A 21764-nucleotide genomic window follows, 5' to 3' on the forward strand; every position below is an offset into this window, starting at 1 on the left:
AAATGCTCTTTTATACTTCTGTGCATTTTCTGCTTGGTTGTTGTGCATTCAGTCTTTGTGGATTTGTTTACACACCATTCATCACAAACGTTACATCTGCAATCCTGTATTACCCTTTCAAGTACCATTATCAATAAATAAAATATTTCAATACAAGATGCAATATATCCATTTTAGGTAGAGCCCAACTGATATATTGGTCAGCTGATATTATTGGCCGACATTGGCCTGTAACAGATATATTGATATCTGCATATAAACTGTCTGATATTCGCCTATATATATCTTTGTCCAAAGTGTAAACATTTGCTTATATATTTATATATATATATATATGAAGAATATCGGCCAACATATCGATATCAGAAGGTTTTTACTCCCTAATATCAGTACCTGCATCAGCCCAAAAATTCCTGTATTGGTTGGGCTCCAATTTTAGGTAATGAAAGATAAAGATTTAATCATTATTTAATACACAGATGAATGATACTTAGCTATTTTTATGTAAAGATAAATGTAATAATAATAGTAATAATACATAGTGGTTTTGACCTTCATCTCAGCAATCATTTTGGCCTGAGTAAGTTTCATATTTCTCAATGTTAATTTCCAACCTTTCATGTGATCTGATCAATAAAGCACTCGTGAGCGTGGAGTGAGGTGCTGAAGATAGAAGATGATTTCAAGATAATCACAAATATACGGACCAATAAATAACATTAAAGAAGAGGAAGGTGAAAGGGAAGAGGGCTCGGGCGTACAGGTCGACTCTTTTGGCAGCAGATGGTATGACGGGTTTGGGAGGAGGAGGTTTCTTGTTCTTGGCCTGGGATTTGCCGTGACCGCGGCTAGTGTCAATGGGCTTCCCGTAGCAGTCAAAGTTCGACAGTTCAAAGTCCCGCGGGAGCGAGCCCACGATGCTGAAGTCGTTGGTCCGTAGATCTGATTTAGAGGTGCACACCTTCTTACAGCGAGTCTCTGCCACCTGGATGCACGAGAGCAACATGATGAAAAAAACAGGTTAACTGGTTGTTAAATTCTGCAGCATTGTATCGAGAACATAAGAGCCAAGATAAAACTATGGTGTGACAGCACTGCTTGTTTAAAATTGACCAACTGAGCAGAAGGACCAACATTACATATAAGAGGATCAAGAGTCTCACAAATTTAAAAAATAATAATTGAATAGACATACAGTGCTTTCTGGAGCTACAAAAACCTGAAATTTGTCATATAAAATTATTAAATGCAAAAATGCAAACAATCAAAGGATGCGTGACACATTATACATTTCAACCACAAAGTCTTCCCTGTCACTATCCAAATTCCATCTGACAAAATCTTCTGTTCTCATTTTATCTCCATAGAGTTAATCACACAAACAGTTCTAAAAGTGAATCAATTATTCCAGTTTACACATGCAACTTGTGGAAAAGTGCTGTATCTTTAAATCACCTAAAAAACCTGTTTTGGTTGGTAACAACACTATCCTACATGCAAGAATAGAACAGACATGTTGGCATTCATTCAGGATATCACATCCACTACCTTCTGTCCTCCCTCTTTACATCTCTGTGTGTCGGTTGTGTACATATGTATTGTTTGTATGTTGTATGTATAGATGAATACATAACTTGATATAGAGCTTGATGACCAAACTGCAAAAATCATCATGTGGAAACATTCCTGATTAGTAAAAACAACTGAATGTGCCATATTTTCTGACTCCTGTTTTTTTTTGACAGACTCATAAAAAGTGTCATGTATGTATACAATAGCTATGATATCTCTTACACATCACATCCACACTGCAGGTAAGTTTCTTCTAAACTGAGATAAGCATTTCAATGAGGCTGCTGAATGGGATAGCTGCACTCAAAAGAAAACAGACTACACTTTTAAATGCAGGAAAGTAGCTGTTTGATCCTGAAGTTTGGACAGAACCCATGCTAAGTAAATCAAAACTACTGTTATTTTAAGAGAAAAAAGAAGGACGTTTCGGATCCAAAATTAGACTTACTTTGAGCTCCAAAATGTTTCCTAATATGGCTGCTCTCTTCTGGGGTCCTGAAACCCCTCTACAACCTCTATGTGCAATCTCAGCGGACAACATGTGCTTATGAAAAACAATCTGCAAAAGGATGTAGTTTGATGTCATCCAAAAAATCCCTTTCATCAGCTTCCCTGAAGGCCTGCAGGGTGAACAGGATCTAATCAGACTATGGATGCTTACTCACTGAAGTCATTAAGCTCATTAAAGCTTCATTATTTTGATTTGGTTTTGACAAGGAAACCCATTAAACCTCAATGGAATAATGTAATCCTCTCAAACCAAATGTGGTCTGGACTAACGTAGACTCGGAGGTAAATTAATTTCAATTAGGCGTACAATTGGAAGACCATACCACATACTGCATGCCTCATGTTCATGTGAGTGTCAAACTTGAGTCCCGACTAAGCTGTGTGTATGTTAGATACAGTGCCAATTTTTAATGATTGGATTCCCCTGTTTTACATTTAGATCAGATCTTTACGCAGGGCTTTGTTAGGCATAGACAAGCTAGGGCGCCACCAGCAGGAGGAGCGCCAAACAGGAGGAAGCAATTTCAGGCACCCAGTCTACCTTTAAATGTCCCACTAATGTCTATGCATACAGTTTGTTGTTAAATCAACCAAGTGGTCACACTGCATTACACATTTACTGATTTTGAGAGTCTGCAGGGTTAATCCGGATGAAGAAACTCTATGGAGGCTGACACTTCTTCACATGTCACGTCTTATCATTAATTATCTTTTAAAAGTGCTGGCTGTTTCCTATTATGTGTTTATTTGCACACACCACTGTTCAAGAATCAGATTTAGGAATAACAAGATTAGGTAAGTGTGTCGATGTGCCCTCGGCTAGTAGCTATTCATTTGAATAGAGCATGTAATGATAAAGGTTGTAATGATCTACACCATTACATTTATATGTACACTCTTGAGATCAGGGCCAGTCCAGGTAATGCTTTGCCTTAAAGTAAATAAGATGCAGCCAGAGGTTTAAATTACTGATATGACAGCAACAAAGTGTTGGTAAGTGATGCAAGCAGAGCACTTTTAATTGCCATTTCTCTTTTTCAAGATGTATAATGTTTACCCTTGATGCTGCTATGCCTGAAAGTAAATTCCTCTGATTTCAGCAGTGTGTCTATGGTGTATGTACATTCTTAACATTCAGAGAGATACTGATACTCTATCTCTGAGAGAAAGCTGTGGTATTTTTGGTTCAAAATGTGTCAATCAGGGCTAAGGGTTAAATTACAAATAAATTCAAGGGGACAGGACAGAGATGACTGATTAGATAGTTAAAGAGCTATTTATATTCAAATGCCATTATGAGATGTGAGATAACAGACCGGTGGTGCAGAATGTACTTTACAGAAAGCTACATGTGGTGATTAATTCATTAAAAGGATAATCAGATAGCTTAAAGTTTTCACTCATCCAGTAACTCCTGTGATCACTGAACACAGACAAACACAAACACACACAAACACACTCAAGTTGTCAAACCAGATGCACTGACATGTAAGGTGCTGACATGAAGCGGCGTCCCTCCAGTCCCGTTGACCGTGTTGTTCTTAGCAGTAGGGCTCTTTCCCATAGCTTTGTCCTTCGCTGCCATTTTGGCCTTCTCAGCTTCGATGCGCTTTGGACTGTTTAGCATCACTTGAACCACAGCATACTCCACCAGCGAGGCGAAACCAAACAGCAGGCAAGCGATGAGCCAGATGTCGATGGCCTTGACGTAGGACACCTTTGGCAACTCTGAAGCCAAGGAGGTGCACTCAGAGGACAGAGAGAGCACAGAGAGGATGCCTACAAGGAGAGGAAAGACAAGTAACCTTGTCAGTCAGAAAAAGTGACAGGGAGTTAGATGTAAAAGCAATACAATACATTTGCCTGCGTACATTACAAGCTAAAATTGGCAAAATTGGGATTCATGATTGTTCCTTTACCTCTTTTATTATTTGTTTTTTTAATCAGCTCTGATAACCATCAGGATTGCAGGTTAGAGACAAACCCCTCCCCAACAGCAATTCTTTCAGGCAGGAGCAAAAACAATTACACCGACTGTTAGGAGGGTATTCTAACCACCATTAATGGGCATCACTTCCCTTCCATTAATGTAATGCTTCTTCAGAGAGACAATAAATACATTGGAATGACCGATGGGTTTCACTTTCCGCCCTCATTATGGTCACTCATCAAGGAAGAGTTCAAAGAGGGTTCAGCGTTTCTAATCAAACTTCTCTTTCCTCATTGGATTTAAAGAACCTTTGAAAGGGAGCAATGCCATAATGGTAGCCCAACCATTATTTAACAGAGAGAAACATTAAACATGGCGATACAACAGCTCTGCTTGTCCTTTGTGTCACACATAGAAACATAAGGTATTTCTATAATGTAATCGTAAACCAATTTACATTTGTGCAGACTCCATTTGTGGAAAGAAACACAGTGAGTACACATAAAAAACATATATGTACATGGGCACACACACACACACATAAAAGCTCAAAAGACACACACCCACACAGAGCTGTAAATGAGAATAGTCCCACACCTGGGTGTTGACTGACCTGGACTGATCCCATTTAGAGAGAAGTCACAGGAGGCTTCCAGAAGGAGTTGGAGTGATGATGGGATGAAAGTGGTGATAAACAACTGGAGGGAGGATGGAGAAAAGGAGGTAGTGGATGTCTGGAGTGGGATAACAATGGATTATCGTACCCATGCAGTCCTACACACACACGATGGCCGTGCAATACTGCAAATAGGTGACATTTATATATCACACACGCTGAATTATGAAAGGAAAGGAAAAGTAGGAGGTGGATTGGACATATTTGTAGCAAACACAAACTTTGTCTGTGTTGTTAAAATCTTGTCTTAATTCCACTATATGCAGTGTTAGCATGGTTGTATGGGAACGTGCTAAAATATATAAAGACAAATATAGTAGGATTGGAAGCCATAGTGACTTTTATTCCTGTAAAAGTAAACAATATGATGGACAATGTAAAACTGGAGCTAAATAAATGTAATAAACCTTTTCTTGGTGGTATTTGTTAAAAATGTTGAAAATAAATGTGTTTCAGAGGAGCTATATTAGAAAATTGTACAAAAGTGTCTAGTATGTGTGTTTGTATGTATGATTTCACAACTTAAAGTGTTGTTTTTCTTGAAAACATATGCCACTTTTAAAATCTGATGTTAAACCATCAAGGAATCAAACTTATTGTCTTTATAATTAATCAAAAACAAATGACTACAAAATGCATTATTTTTTCGTATTTATCAGAAATCTCCAGTTAGTCAGTTAGAAAGTATCTTATTTTGGCACATACTGTAGCTCCAATACTATGTTTGATAGCTAGTATGATAGAAATTATGATATTCAAAAAAGTGGCAAACAAATGGTGAATGCTGGGAATGTGGTAACATTAAGGTAGAGTGACATTCGAGATGGATCTTGCCAGTGATTTATTCAGCAAGTAAACAGAAACACACAAAACATTGAGCACCAATACTGAGCCGTCCTCTTGTACCCCTCAGGGCTCAGTCTAGTAATCTAACTGGTTCCGCTTCAGGGTATAGGCAAATTGTGTGCAACCCTGGTTTGTAGAGACAGCACTGCTCCTCATGTGGCCCAGAACATCCCTTCATTAATTGGGTTAATAGGGATCAGGTGTGCCTCGCTGGCAGGCTAGTGTCTCCTGGTTCTTTCTGTTTTCTGAACAGACCTTTTTGCCCAAACTCATTACTATAAGCATTTATCAGAAACTCAAGAGCTTGTACTTGGCTCCTAGTATCAGCTCAGCTTTATATCCTGCATGTTTTAAACTTGATTTTAGTTCAGAAGACATCCTGGAAAATCTAATTTACGATGCCTGTGGAAATCTGTGTATATGGCTAAACAGTGCTCAATAGGCAGACTAGAAAAATGAGTGTTAGGTTAGAAAATGAAATCAGGTGGGGCAATATTTTAGATTTTTAGCCATGTAGGTAATTCAATGTGACTTGATAAGTTGGAAGACCCGGGACAGGCATGAAGAACTAAAACCTATGAGCCTTGGTTTTATCTTGGTAGACACAAATAAACAAATCCTTTACAAGGACAAATCAACAAAAACTACAATTATTGCACAGCATATGCACCGATGCTGTGTGTTCAATCTGTCAATTACAACTGTTTTCAGTGATTTATGATGTACAGAACAATACTGGACATAGGCTCATGCTTGATAGATAACGTCCTCCATGGTGTCAAAGTGATTGATGATGTCATGCTGGAGATGAGTGGGGTCATAATGTCAGTGATCCCTAAATAAATACAAATCTTTCAGACATGTTTCTATTTGCTCTACACAATTTTAAATCCTTCATATCTAATTACCTCAATAAAAAACTGTCACCCATTCCCATTTTTGATACAACGTCCAACCATGTCCTCATTCTGGTTGAACAGCACAGCAGATATTTATAGATCCTTTGTGTTGGTAAATGTCAGTGGAAGATGGCAGACAGAATCAATAGACTCAAAATAAGACCTTACCTAAAGGGACCCTTGCGGCACTCGCATCAGGGTTGATCCAGAAGGACAGCCAGGAGAGGACCACAATGAGCAGCGTGGGGGCGTAAACTCCCATCATGTAGAAACCGACCTGTCGCCTTAGGGTGAAGGTAACCTCCACGCATGTGTAGTACCCTGCATCCCAAAAGAAACAATGGTCAAACATAGTTAAATAACCACACATGGAAACACAGTATGTCAGGCAGGACAAAATACTGACATCATACACAAGGTAGATGTGTCCCACTTCTGGATCCTCTAGGATCATCTAAGGCCAGGTACCTCCTCCCCTGATGAGACAGTCTAGCCTTATAGAGACCAAAATTAATGGTGCATTCAGACCATCTTCATCCATTTGGACCGTTATGACTTATTCACTCTAGAAATTTGAACTAACCGTATGAGGATCAAGTGTCTAAATGGGAAAACAGCAGGTGGAAGAAATGGCCCAATACTGACTTGGTCTATTAAATCCACATTAAGCATTTAGAGGAAAGGATTGACAGAAGCCAAGTTAAGTCCTCTATCTGATTGGCCTCCTTTTTCCCAAGCACAGAGCAAAACACAGCTGTGTGCACCATTGGTAGTAGACAAAACAAGAGGTCAATATGGTTAAGGACTTTAACAACATTACAGCTACTTTAGTTTAGTTAAGACCTATTTACGCACTAAGGGCGCACCCCAAAACATACTGCAACCTCTTGATAACGTGCCAACTATGTAGAGGATCTAGACCTGTCTTTTGACAGCAAGGCAGATTATTCCTCTTAACAGTACCACATAGATTTCTACACATAAATGATCAATTTTAAACAATCCATCTGTCTCCATTAGTTCTGCTTAAACTGGTATGGAATAAACATCTATACACTGCAGGCCTCCTACAGCAGTATTGTGTTTCTGCCCTTTGAGGCTGGTCGGTAGGTCCAATGGCATGGGGGAGTAGATGGGCTGCAGTAATATTTGACCAGCCCAGGGATCTCTGGGTGAGTTTTACACAGCATATAAGGGCTGCCTGTGTCGCAGAACAGGCTTAAACCAATCGTACACAGAAGTGATCTTTGTGTCTTGCCAGGTTGCCATAGCAACCTGTTAAAAGGCTGACTCATTGCCAGCAGTGTGCCTCCCATGTGTGAGAGCACTGAGGTCATACCAGCTCTGTTGGCTGATAGAGATTTTCCATTTCATTGCAAGTGTTGTTTTGTATTCGCATTGGTCCAATTATGTGTATTGTTCAGTATTGGGATCTTTCTTGTGGTTTTTCTTCATTTTTATTATAGGAAAATTGAGTATTTTTAGCCTTGTCAGCATCCTGGGAAAACACCAAATATGTTAGACGGTGCAACATACCATAGAGGAGTCTGTGTGTTATTGTACACCTACCTCTACCCATAAGCTATGAAATGACTGCGTAGCCGCACGATATTGAGTATTTTACAGTACAAAAAGTGAGATGTGCTTCTCAATAATCAAAGAATAAGACATCAGAGAAGTAACTACAAGACAGTTTGGACAGGTGCATACATTAGACTTCAACTTGAACCATATTTAAATGTTTAACATAGGCAAAAATGAAACATACTTTTTAAAAGTTGTATTTCATGTGTTATCTCTTGTATTCATGTTTTTATTTAAACATGTAAAATCCTACACTAGCCTTACTGAGGATTGCCTAAACTTCACCATAAATATAAATAGGAATACACTGGTCCCTTCACCTCAGTGGTATCAGCACAGATGCTAACCTTAGTGAGCAGATCAGATATTGGCCAAGATATGACCAAAATAAGGTCAGAATTACCCACATGTCACATCAGTCAGTGTCAATATATAAATTCAGTGTTTCCACTATCAGTTATGTTTTATTCTAGCTGTTTTTCTGGACTTTAATTAAGACGTTTCACTCTGTGATTTTACTTCACATCTCCCACAGTTCACAGCACATACACATCTTTTCGTTAAAAGATTGCACATTTTCATATTACAAAAAGAAGAAAAAACCCCCACTGCCCATCTTTAACATATTGTAAGCAGGACAACAAAAATAATCTTTCTGACTTTGCCAGAATAAAACATCACATATCTTTGGTCAGATAAGAATGTCCAATTGCAAACTGCTAGCAGCTGCCAAGGATATGAGAGATTTCATCTTTCAATCAACAGTACTTACCTTCACAAAAAGACCCATCATCCTTGCTTGATATCATTGACTGGGAACTTATAACACGTTAAGCCTATCACACCACCAGCATGAGGACTCCAGCCAGCAGCAAACCAATCCATTACCACCCAAATTCAAACAGAAGGTCTATGAAAGTTAATGTACAATAATTACCAAACAAAATCATGATCAATTCAATGTGCCCAATCACCACCTCTTGAGCAATTTCCAAGATGTCATTACGGACAAAAGAAACTTAAAATTGTGAAAATATGAAAAAAACAAAAAAAACAAAGGTGAACATCAAACATTAAATCTGATATCAAAACTTTGTTGAGACATTGTAGTTGACGTCAAAGCTGAGTTATTAAATTATTAAAAATCTAAAACTCGGACTTGCTAAAACTGTAACTTGCTTCTTGAGAAAACCGAAGGAAATTTGACTTTTTAACTATGACAATACCTGTTGCCGCATAGAATTTGGTGCAGTTTCCATAATCAATGTCTTCTTGTCTGATATCAAACTGTGGCAGAGCAATGGCATCCATTTGCACTGGGTCTCCTGTCTGCCACATGAACTGCAGGTCATCTGTGGTGTAGCCAACTGGATGAACGAGACACACAAAAGTTAACCAAATACAGTGTTTAAACCACAATTAGTTAGTAGTTGTGTAATGCATACACATACAGTATATGTCCATAACACAAACAAGAATACATTCAGAGCACAAAAATATAATGAAAATGCAATAATAAATGCAGAAAGCTTTACGACTCCGCAGTTGAGTTTGGTATATTGGAGGGAAATGGCTTGAGGTTATTTGCATATTTGGTCTAAACTGCTATGTAAACAAGATGCAATAATCACAGACACGCTCAATTAGCCGTGAGACTTTCACAACCATAAAATATGATGATTTATTCCACTTATCAAAGTAAAATTGGCTTCTAAACACAAGCAAAAAGCACCTATTTACCCCAAAACAACAACCTTAAAAAAAGACTGAATATATTCCCAACTCATCAATACCGAATCGCCCAAACACCAACAAGAGGATGTGTTAACTGATGAGGTGTTTTAAGGTGATGTCATTTCAGGAAACTCACAGCTTTCAAGTTGCATTTTACACCTCTGTGTGTCCATAGGGAACAGTGTCAGGTCCAGTGGGCAAGACAGGGTGACGGACAACCTGGATGGGGAAGAGGAAAATTCTCTTTTCAGTTTCTTTGTTTGTTTTTTAAAATGTATTTATATCCTTGTTGTTTTTACCGACTTACACTCATAAAAGCACCTTGTTTCCATGACAATAATATTGCCTGGCGATTTCATATTTTCCAATATTACGCCTGTTTCTCTTATACTGAATGCGGACAGGATAAACAATGATACGCTCAAAATTGCAGACACATCACAAGGTTTATATCTGAAACCTAACACAACAGTACAGTTGTATATCCAAAAATTTGCATTGAACCTGTTACATCATGATCATAATTATCTGTGACTGGACATAAAAAAGAAGGAATCATTGCAAACAAAGAAAAAGCTTACCCTAACTTTCCCTAACTTCCTAACTAACAGGATTAAAATAATCATTGACCATTTGGGGTGCATTAAAACTACAAATAAACTATTTTTAATTTAACACTTTAGGGTTCCCAGTTAATAATCCATTAAAGCAAAGGAAAAATCATTATAATGTGTTTCTTTGGTATTATTCACACTTGTATTTAATTTTAGATATAACTTTCACATTTTTGTCTGAAAATAACTTTTATGAAGCCTGGTAATATTCAGACTGAGCAGCCTTTTTCTTTCATTTGGTTTCATTCTTTCAGCCTGACATTTTCAAAGTATTTTTTTCAGACAGGGGCTTTTAGTTTTGTTTTACCCTTATCGGTCAGTAATGAGTGGTTTGAGTGAGTGATCCGTTCAACCAACATCATTCTCAGTTGACATAGAAGTTTTGGTATATATATATATCAAAGAAATATGTTCATTAAAGAGTTGCTTTTTTCAGTAAATGAACTAAAAACAACTTGTGCAACTGTGTCAACCTTATCTACACTCGCCAACATTTTTTGAAGCTATATTTCATAAATGTATCTAGCTATGTAGGGAGATGCCATTACCATTCCCAATCCCACCTCCTCAGCCCTGATAAGTCAATTGTTTCTCTATAATAAAGTGTGCGGTTTATAGCTTTCTTTTTTATTAGACATCAGACGTTCTAAAGGTGAGGTTACATTTTTCTGGAGCAACTGAATCACTGCTGAAACAACCTTACTTTGGGCGCATATTTCATTAAACTTTTAAAGGGCATGTACCGTGTGCATTTCCAGGTCTATATTTATATTAAGGGGCTCGACTGGAATATCATGATTTACAATTCAAAAAACTCCTTTTATGCAGCCTTTTTTAGTTCCTTTCTCTTTAAGGTCCTCCTCCTGATGAGCCCACTCTGTTTTGATTAGACAGATATCAACCTTAGCAACAAAGCCTATGGATAGCCAAAGAGGTTACATATGTTCACCTATAGCTATTTTTTAAACTTTGACATAGACATCCAACATCATAAAAGGTAAACTAAACAAAAATAAATCACAAAAAGCATAGTATGTCCCCTTTGATTATTATGTGCTACTTACACAACCCAAACATTCTGAAAATGATCAATTAGGGAAGACAATGGAGAAAGAAAATGAACAATTATTACCTCATACTGATGAGGACATCTCCGTTACGGAAGATGAAAAGGAGAATGTTTTCTTGAGTAACGTCATGAAAGTTGGCACTCTTTTCATTTGCGAAGAACAGGTCAGGTTTCCAGAGACATTTAAACATCTTGGGATCAACAGTGAGAGAATCAGACTTGAAGTCCTGTGGCAGCTTCAGCCTGGGGTCATTCCAGCGCTGCCGCAAGAAGATGTTGACTCTGTAATCCTGTTAGATTCAATGCCAGACAAGGACAAACATGGTAAATGTTTTGTGTCGTATTGATACTGCAGGACACAAAGTGAGTATATGTTTTTACCCACAACACATTTGGGATGCTTCTTGAATACTAATGCTTTGTTGTGGAGTCAACAATGCAAGATTAATGTGAACATTTGTCTTTACTTTTAGCTTACGCCTTTCCCTTGTTAATACATGTCTTCTCCTGTTTTAACACATTTCATTCACTTTTTTCAACGTATGGAAGTTCAAAGGTATTGACAGATTAACCTTTTGAGTTGCTCAATGCAAACATCCAGACCACTTCAAGGTGCTGAGTGAAATTCAACAGCTGCACTGAAAATACTCATGACAGATACATTTAAGAAAGTCAACATGCGGGGAACTGCACAGTCGAAGGGTCAAATGTTATCAATACAGCAACATATGATACGGCAAATACCTCAATAACGAACCTATATGTGAAACATCTACACTGATGTTGGTGGGAAAGTGGGAAAGTCTTTGGGGCCTTCAGACTTTTTTTGTGCCTGTTTTGATTGTGTCCCTCAAGCTGTTCTGGGACCAGGTGTTAGGAGAGACTATTAATGCTGAAAGTGAAGATGGATGATGTGTCAAATAAAGCTGCCAAAATACCAGCTGTATGTGTGAGTGTGTTTTTGGTGTTTCCATGTTTAGCTTCTACCTTCCATCACTTCATTATTCACAGTTTTGATGATTTCAGTTTCCCTTTTTTATTTATTTTTTTTAATGCAAGAACCTTGTGTCTGCTAAATCTGTCTTCGCTTAATCGTCTGTATTTTCATGCATCATTAATGTTCTGTTTAAATATTTAAAATGACTGCATTTTCTCATATACTGAGAATAATGGGTCCTACATCACCGGTAGGACCCATTATAGACCATGACCCCACCACCACCCCCACTACCCACCATCACCACTGACATAAGAGACAGAACATGTACACGGAGGATGTACTTTTCAACTATAACAATGCAAATAATGGAACTGGAGTACTCTTATGTGTCAGTTATTGCTCCTATTTAAAAGAGCACTCTACTGATTTCACATTGCACTTGTAATATATTGTCTGACTCCTGATAGTCAGATTTTTTAAAGGATAAAAACCAAGCAGAATCAGATATATTATCTTTCTTATTCTACATATTCTTATTCCTTGTCAAAACCTGGTGCCTACATTATCCACAATTTAATCAACTGCACAAATTGAAGTGTGTCATGCAAGTAACAGCTAATGTAGCCTTGAGGCACTAGCCTTAAACAGAGATGAGCAATGGTCTATTAAGGTCTGGTAAGCTCACCTCTTCCTAACCCCAAATCCCCAAATGCAGTAGGTCTCCAAAAAAGCTGTAAACAGACTTTGGTGAGTAAAGTCGAAGGAGTTCCCTTAACACAACTGTGTTCAGAAGCCAAAGTCTGGTCAATAAGTCTTCCAGTGCAAAGAAACTCACATTAAACGGAATGGATGAGGTGTCCAAACATAGTGGAGCATAAATTCCAGTAACATCTGCTGACCTAAGTCCGACTGCATTGCCTCTTACTTCCATGACCGTTACACATCTGTTATAGTATGTCTGTGGTAGAGTCTCACTGACTGCTGGTTCATGTGAATGAAACAAAAATAATATCTTGAAACTGTTTCTGGTGTACCTTATGGTATGGTTTAAATCATTAGTAAATTGTGAGGGGTTTGTCAAAGTGTGATGCTCAAGAAACTACCTTCATCATTTTAGAGCTTTCATTCTTCTCTATTCTGTCATGATCTACACTTCCAACTTTGGTAATCACCTTGGTAGTCACGTTTTTGTTTCCAGTCAGTATTTCTACTGTAACTGATCTACTGAGGCAAAATGGAAAATAACAAATAAAAACAAAAAACTCAATGATCCATGCTCACTGGCTATTCTTTTACATAAGTGTTTTGTCAACATGTCAACATTATTATTATCACATATTTTAGCTACAACTACACAGAGGGAGCCAATTTTGGCATAATACCTGTTTCTTTTACTACGTTTCCCCTGGTTTGCTGACAAAATATATTCTAACTGGAAAATATTTCAGTCACTGCCAAGTGTCATACTTAGAGACAGCCAACTGACCTGAATGCAGTTATATAGAACATCTGTTCTTAATGAAAGTACATTGGTTATGTGATTTTCTTTTTTCCAGCACTTGGGTATCTTCATCTAAACCATGGACCTGCAAACCAAATGGACTGTCTGTGTATTTCTTTACATACACAGTAACACTACGAACATTAGAGTTGGAATCTTTCCTCCTTTCTTCCTTTCTACTGTTTAGACAGTAAGACATTTTTCACACTAAAATCCTGCCTGGGGACCAAAACAACACATACACTAAGCCAAATTCTCCTCTTCTACAGATGTTTGTACCATCAAAACTATCCTAAAGTGACTAATCCAACAAAAATTCTAAACCCGGAGGAATTATTTGAACTCTCAAGGCCATTTTTACCTTTCATGGAAATCCAAAAAGCTAAGCACAGTATTGTGCAATAGTTCAATATACTATATATCTTATAATAAACCAAATATCATCCTGGATACATGCAAGATACATTGTACAAAACAACTTAAATGCACTGATATGCACTGATCTTCTTTGCTGCTCTTGTAACTGCTGTGTTCTGTCTGCAGGGGCAGGTTCCTGATTAGCTGGTACACTGATCAGCATGATGGGACACACCTGGGCTCTGTGTGCCCCATATATAAGCTTGAGAAGCTGCCAGTCCAGTTTCTCTGACATGCTCCTGCATTACTTACAACACCCACACAGCACACGCGCACTTACCCATTCCCTACATGACTGATTTCACAGACTAACCCTACTTATCTGATGTTTTCTGTTAATTCGGACTACTTTGTTTTGATTAAATTGACTTTTGCAATATTGAATACCTGTGCGACTCCCTTTTTTTTGCCACTGACTGTGACAAATGATTATTGTCCTGGTGAAATGCAGACATGATTGAAAGATGAATCTCAAGCAATGCATGGCCAATCTATGTAATTTATTGTTGCACATGCATAACCTTAGTTAAACTTAGTAAACTATGTGAAAGGCTTTCTTCTTCACTGTTATAAATGCATTATGGAATAACACAAACAATTACAAAAAAAAAACGTTTATACACAGATGTCTTAGTGTTGTTTATAAATTCAGCCATAAGCCAGAATAAATATTTTTAATGAGAGCAGTGGTCAAATTGTTGATATCTCATTTTGGAAGGCAAGCCATCATTCCTGTACAACCTAATTTCAGATTCCAGCGTCCAGCTAGTCCTCAAGCGACAGCACAAACAGCTACTGCTGGCTCTTTTCTGTCTGACAGAGACACAGGCCAATTCCCACACCTTCACCTTTCTAAAAACCAGACAAGAAAATACATCTTCCCTTAGGCTCACCATCATGCTGCCAGTATTGCATTAGATTCCAGTGAGATTTAACACAACTGTTTACTATCATCAACAAGAAAAACTTGCACAGGAAAACACAGATGCATTTCTTATCATCGCACAACATCAAGTTAGTCATCCTTCTCCTGATGAATACAATCATAAAGTGAAAATAGATCTATTAACTACAGTGGATGCGTGACAGTGTTTGTCTGGGGGAGGTGTAAATGATGAGAGAGGGTTTCTTGAGATCAGATACCCCACAGTGTGATAAATTGAGGGGGAGAGGTGGCCAGCTGTCTTTCTCCTCCTTGAATCGCTTACTTTCATTCTCTTTCTGTCTTTCATAGGTCGTCCAGGGGGATAGGAAGACAGAAGCTGCCACCTGGGAGTGTCTCATCTCTCTTTTTTCTGTCTCTGTCATGGCTCTTACCTGTTCGCCATTTCTCCATCATGCAGCTTTACTCATTCATCATTTGCACTCTTCACTGATTTTGCTCTTTTCTCTAACTTTATCCTGTTGGACTTTTTCCACCTTTCACTGTCTCTTTTCTATGTATCCTTCTCACTCTTCTCTGAAACCTTCTTTCATCTTTCTCCTCTTATGTCTCCTTTTTTCATATCCCAACTCTTCTTTCAGCTTATGTATTTATCTTCCTCTTTCTCCCCTTCTCTTACTCCATCTCAGTATTGTTTCTTCCCTTTGCTCCTAACATCTTTAGCCACTTTTCTTTTTCCATCTCACCTCTACATTCATTCATCCTGTCTCCACCTATTCCTGCTCTTTCATTACATTGCCTTTGACTTATTTCTTTTCTCTTCTTCTTCTACTTTTTTGTTTAAATCAGTTCTTTCCCACTACCCCATATACCTTGAATTTAAGAGATTTTCCACTTTCACCATGTATCATCCTAATAAGTCAATAATTAATCCTTGTGTGAATGCCTCCACCTCCAGTGGTGGATTTTATAAGAGAACAGACTCTACTGATCTGAAGCCAAAAAACGTCATTCCAGAGCAGATTTTCATGCGGCTCAAACTTCAGAATACAAAAGCTAAGGCTTTCCTTACACTCTCTTGAAGTGAAGTACTGTATGGTATTGATCACTACTTTGGACTGAGACACTGTCCAAAACCAAAAAAGGACTGTGGGAGAACAAGTTGAAACTTTTGGGCACTTTAAGTTACTGTGAAGACTGAAATTGGCAGTATATTTTATGACAAAAATTAAATTGTTCAAAAATCAGAAAATGAATTGTACCTCAGCTGCAACAGTAACCCAGTATCACACCAGTGATACAGTATTTATACCCACCGGTCCACCGTGTCAGTGTCACATTTTCTCGCCTAGGTGTGAAAAGTACACACGTGTATGTTAGGAGCATTTTATAATATGGTGCCTCTATCAGTAGTAATCGACAGGACAACGTAATTTGTCTGTGCTTTCTAAAACCAAAAATCACTGTTAAATAAATAATAAATAATGTTTTATGATGTGACAATTATGTGGCTAAGATATGGTCAGATTTAGGTACATAAATCACTTGGTTAGAGGTCATGGTTTAGGTTGAAATGATCACTTGAAAAGTTGTTGGTTAAAATCAGTCCTTAAAGTTAGGCAACCCCTGTTGCCATGGCAACAGTGTACACCACAACTACCACAGTGTTGTTGTTTTTTTAGTGACACTTGCATTTGGAAGGAGAAAGCAAATAGTGGTCTCCTGCAGCTAAGTTCACTTTAGTTAGTTAGTTATTAGGTGTGTCTGGTCTTGGTGCTTTAATTTCAATGTAATTAAAGGGAAGATTTTCAACCTGTTGTAAAGTAAAAAAGATCAGGCTTGATGAAACAAATACTTTCCTCCTGGAGCAAGAGCCTGCATGATTTGTGGGAGATGACATGAGGAAATCTTTACTTTCCAGTATTTTTTTTTTCAGTGAGTTAAGGAGTTTAAACTATAAAACTCTCCAAATAACAACCTGTAAAACTGTGCAGATTATGAGAGTTTGTAGAGGTAGAATCAAGTCAAGTCTTGATTCAGTCTCTCACTTTATTAGAGTTACCTTGTCACATGATTAGAGTGACTATAAGAGACTATAAATGTTTATTGACTCCTCCCAGCAGCTTTAACTTAAAACACACCGGTAAGAAAAACCTTATTAGGAACCTTCAGGAATGTTCCCTTTATTGTTTCCTAAGTGATCAAGAGTCGACCCAGCACTGTCCTTGAGTTTAATCTGTTCATTAACATTCAAACTGCACTTCTTTATCAGCAATTAAGCCATCAGATAAATGAGGCATGAAAACCCCCAGTCTTCATAATGATTCACTGCTAAATGATCTGATACCGTCTAGAAAACATGCTCACGCATTCTTCCTCAAATTTGTGGGATAAAGCACTTTCCTGCCATGATCCACTGCTCCTGATTGGCAGAAATATTGATTATCAATACTGTCAGGCTGAAATGGAATTGGAGTGAATGCTTACCATAGTTGTTTCTTGGATTGAACCAAAGCTGTTGATGAAAATGTTCACTCTGTCCTCCACAGGAATTCCTGGATTTAAAAGGAGGAAAAATAGATATTAGTATAGAGTCCACTGTGCAATGAGACTGAAGTAAAAACGTCTTTATTTCTGTATTAATACATATTGTTCTTGGTGATTAAATACATTTCATTACTGATCAAGATTTGTGAAAGACTTTATGAACTTTACAAAGTATTTCAAATGCTCTCTTAAGATCATCCTATCCCTCCGCTAAGCTAATGCTGTACACATATATATACTGCCATCTCACTCAACGCCTTTTACATAAACTAATTCCATGAATACAGTCTTCTCAACCTGCTTTGAATAAATGATTTCCTTTAAGGTGTTTACTAGAGCATAAATTATCTCAAGCAATTCAGAAAATGAGTAAACATAATATGGAGGCACATATAGCGCACATCTTCCATGCAGCAATGAAACCAAGCAAACAACAAACAATTAATATTCACTTTTAGCATTAGCTTAAAATTCTCAGCTCTCTTTTATAGACCTGCGTGGAGTGATGCACAAGGCGCAGTTTAGGAGATCATGACATAGATGTTAATGGATGGGGAACTTTCAGCCCACCCTGAAATCAAGAGCAGATGTTTGGCCACTGGACCAGTCACAGGCAGTCAGACAACACATCAAACCCTGAGTCCCAGATACTTCTATTGCTGCCGAGTGGATGGAAACTATCATCCATCCACCTGAAGACTGGTAAGACCATCAGGCAGACGTAGAGGCAACCAGTCACCTCTTTGTTATTTTTATTGCAGTTTCTGTGAGACTGGAGGCTGGTACTCCCCTACAGTGTGACATTTACAGTACACTGTAAACACTGTTAAGATGGATACTTGGTGGGCACCGAAGTGACAGATGTTAGAGGCAGAGATTTGCTTTTCGGTGACTGACTTTTAATGTTTATGCTTAAACTCAAGTAATAAGATTAATGGAATGTGAAACATAATTTCCTGCGCCAAAAATTCCATGAAAATTCACATTTTATCTTGTTTTTATTAAGATTTGTGTCTGTCTTAAGTCACAAAACAGCATGTGTGCATAAATCAATAAAAATGTTGAACTGACTTTGAGAAAAGACAGTCAAGCCAAGAACATCAGCCTACCGCAACCATGTTATAGTACAGTATGTGATATATGCAAGTGCATGGAGGGAATACATTTTAATTAATGTCTCAAGCCCCATTTATGCAGATACCTGTTCCAGCACCAGATTCTAGAGATACATATTAAAACTATATTTGTTTCTGTAATTAGCATGACACCACCACTGCAAAAATGTAAATTAAAAAATAGGCAGAAACAGATGAAGAGAGAAACAGACTTGCCTTTGAAGTTGGGCCTTATTCTGGGATCATAAGTGATCAGTAACCTGTTCAAGATGTTACTGGTTGAATTTTCAGGGACTCGGGCCAGATCCTCAGATGACAGCTGTCTGCAAACAAAGAAGACAGGGAATCTTAGGCACGATTACATTAACAGATCAAATTCCTGATAGATGAACAGTGCAGATTCACAGCACACCCATTTCTACTCTGTATACTCTTTGATTAAACTATAACTTGAGAGAGCTACCAGTTAGGGATTAAATTAGCTTTTAGGATTTGGACCACCCAGGCAATGTTAGTAAAGATATGATGTGGTGCTATTCTAAGATGTTTCCAGAACCTGACTGGGAAGGATGCAGATAGATGATAGAGATTTGTTCCACCTTCAATGACAATTAAGCTAGTTCTGACTAAATACCAGCAAAAATGTACTAAGCATTACAATTGCTAACATCTGTATGCTATCATGCTCACAGTAACAATACAAACATGCAGGTAATGTTTAATGTTTATAATTAATGTTCAACATTGTAGATTAGCCTCAAATATCAGTATTGGCTGAGTTACTATTAATTCACCCAATTTTCACCAGATTTATTTTTACTTGCCTTGGAAAAAAAATATTTGAAAGAATTCAGTCAATCATTCTGTGTGGGTATGAGTATAAATGATTTTGTCAAGACATTCAGTATATATTTGATGTATTTCTACATTTTCTTGAAACCAAAATGAAATTTTCCTCCTCAATCAACCTGCAAAATAGCAAAAAACAGCTGTCTACTGAAAATGACCACCATAATAGAAAGTGGCGACTCTCAAATGCGTTATGTCAAACAGCATTTGTTTTCTGAGGTTGACTGATGAAAAAACAATGGGACAGAAAGGAGGAAGGGGAGAACAGGATCTGGCAGGAGAGAAAGGAGAAACTTAAAGCCTCCCTGTGGGTGGCAATGAATTCTCCTGCCAAAGAATTTCCCCTTCTTAAAGCACTTTACATATCATTATGTAAACCTTATCATGCACTGAGGACGAGTTAAAGTGCTCCACAGGAATGCTGTGCAGTGTGTGTACGTTCTGCGGTTCCCTTGATCAAAGTGAAACACATAATTCCCATCCCCTAAACCCCTTTTTTTCTCTCTTTTAACAGACCGTTCTGACAACCTCCAGCACAACAGCTAAACTGGAACCAAGTGGTTCCCTTGATCCACAAAGGCATCTGCAGCACTAAACACGAGATATGTCATACAGCTTACACTTGCCAATACTGGGACTACATCAAACAGTTTCTCGCTCATTTCAAGAAGTCTCATTGTCAAGACATTTGTTACCATTTAAGGAAGCAGTGGGTGCAGCTTTCCAATACAGAGAGCTAATGGACAGTCCAAAGGCACGTCAGGACATACTGATGCTCATTCTGGTCATGAGAAATGTAAAGTATTTACTTCTTTAGTCTATTCATGACCCAACAACTTCCCTGAAACCTTATTCATTAATCTCACACTTCTTCACAGTGATATTTGCTATCAGACAGCTGCAGCCAGCAGGCAAAGAGTAAGTAAAGAAGTGCTTAGCAATGACCAAGATAGTAATCAGTGTTGTTCAAAAAAGATGTAGCATTTTAAAACATGTCAGATTGTAAGTGTTCAGTGTTTGCTATTCATTTCATTGGTAAAGCAAGAGATACAATCTGGTCAAATAAGGTACTGGGGAGTTTGATCCAAAATAAACAAAAACAGACAAGATTATTTTAGTTAATCTTTTTACTGAATACATATTGGAAATACTACATGAAAACGTTGTATAATGTCTTCTGTGGCTGTGCAGGAAAATAATGCAAGTGATTGCATCAGGGTTATCTCAACTTGGGCTTGAAAACTACAAATTTATAACCGAAAACCTGAGTTACCAGTGTCCCAGGGCTGTGAGGAAATTCTGATGCAGTGGTCACTCTGTTTTGAGGATCATGTGAGATACACTGGCTATGAAAATATTCAGAAATGTTCAAAACATCAGACAAACTCAGAAACTATATGATGGAAATTCCATCTGTCCTATTAAGAAGTCTAGAAGGACTATATCTTTAAATGATTGTATGCCATTCATGTCTGTATGGAGCCTGCAAGAAGTCAGGCAGCATGGCCAGAAGTCTGTAACACTTATGCTCGCTATCTGCTTGGACAAAGAAGGACTCCACTGATGCGGAACGGACCTCAACAGCCTGAAGAAAGATTTTGGCATGTGCGTCCACTGAGCAGCTTTCATAGGAATAAACAGGGCACCATCTTGGTCCCAGTCACCAATGAATGAAAATGTGTTATTGGCTGCATTATGAGAAATGTATTCAGGATGTCTTACTGTCTACAGCATCAATTTTGACCGTTCCTACTTTAATGTATCTCTTGTGAGTAGTACAGCTTTATGAAAGAATAACACTAAACTGCGGAAATAACCTTTTTACACAAAACTCATATATTTTGAGCCGAGAGCAACCCTGACACTGTAAAGTGAAATTAATTCATCACATCATCATGTTGTGTCACTGTAATAACTCCGACAGACAGCCCTGGGTGTTGTTTACTCTATACTTACGATGGACAGTAAACCTGCTTCCCTTTCTTTTTTCCCTTCTTTGTTCCTTTTTCTTTGGCAGATCCTCCCTCTAGACAGAGACAGAGAACCAAGAGAAAGAGGGCAAGCTTCTTAATGCCCAT

The 21764-nt window shown here is 38.0% G+C and overlaps 1 protein-coding gene across 1 annotated transcript; it reads right to left on the minus strand.

Moving 5' to 3' along the window:
* Positions 1-691: 691 nt before the first annotated feature.
* glrbb (glycine receptor, beta b) lies at positions 692-21764 on the minus strand. Its single transcript, XM_062425831.1, has 9 exons — positions 21643-21764; positions 19054-19160; positions 17663-17730; positions 11498-11724; positions 9888-9970; positions 9244-9384; positions 6602-6754; positions 3569-3861; positions 692-985 (listed from the first exon to the last, which is right to left on the minus strand). Exons 1-9 carry the CDS (start codon positions 21762-21764, stop codon positions 692-694), a joined length of 1488 nt encoding a protein of 495 aa, XP_062281815.1.

The sequence above is a fragment of the Scomber scombrus genome, chromosome 9 (assembly GCF_963691925.1).
Source record: "Scomber scombrus chromosome 9, fScoSco1.1, whole genome shotgun sequence".
Lineage (NCBI taxonomy): Eukaryota > Metazoa > Chordata > Actinopteri > Scombriformes > Scombridae > Scomber > Scomber scombrus.

Coding starts and splice junctions, on each gene's coding strand:
- glrbb (XM_062425831.1), bottom strand. CDS start 21,764: ATGGGCATTAAGAAGCTTGCCCTCTTTCTCTTGGTTCTCTGTCTCTGT. Junction 9,971..11,497: donor GATGTCCTCATCAGTATGAG/GTAATAATTGTT, acceptor TTCCCCATCCAG/GTTGTCCGTCACCCTGTCTT. Junction 3,862..6,601: donor TGCCGCAAGGGTCCCTTTAG/GTAAGGTCTTAT, acceptor CTCTCCTTGTAG/GCATCCTCTCTGTGCTCTCT.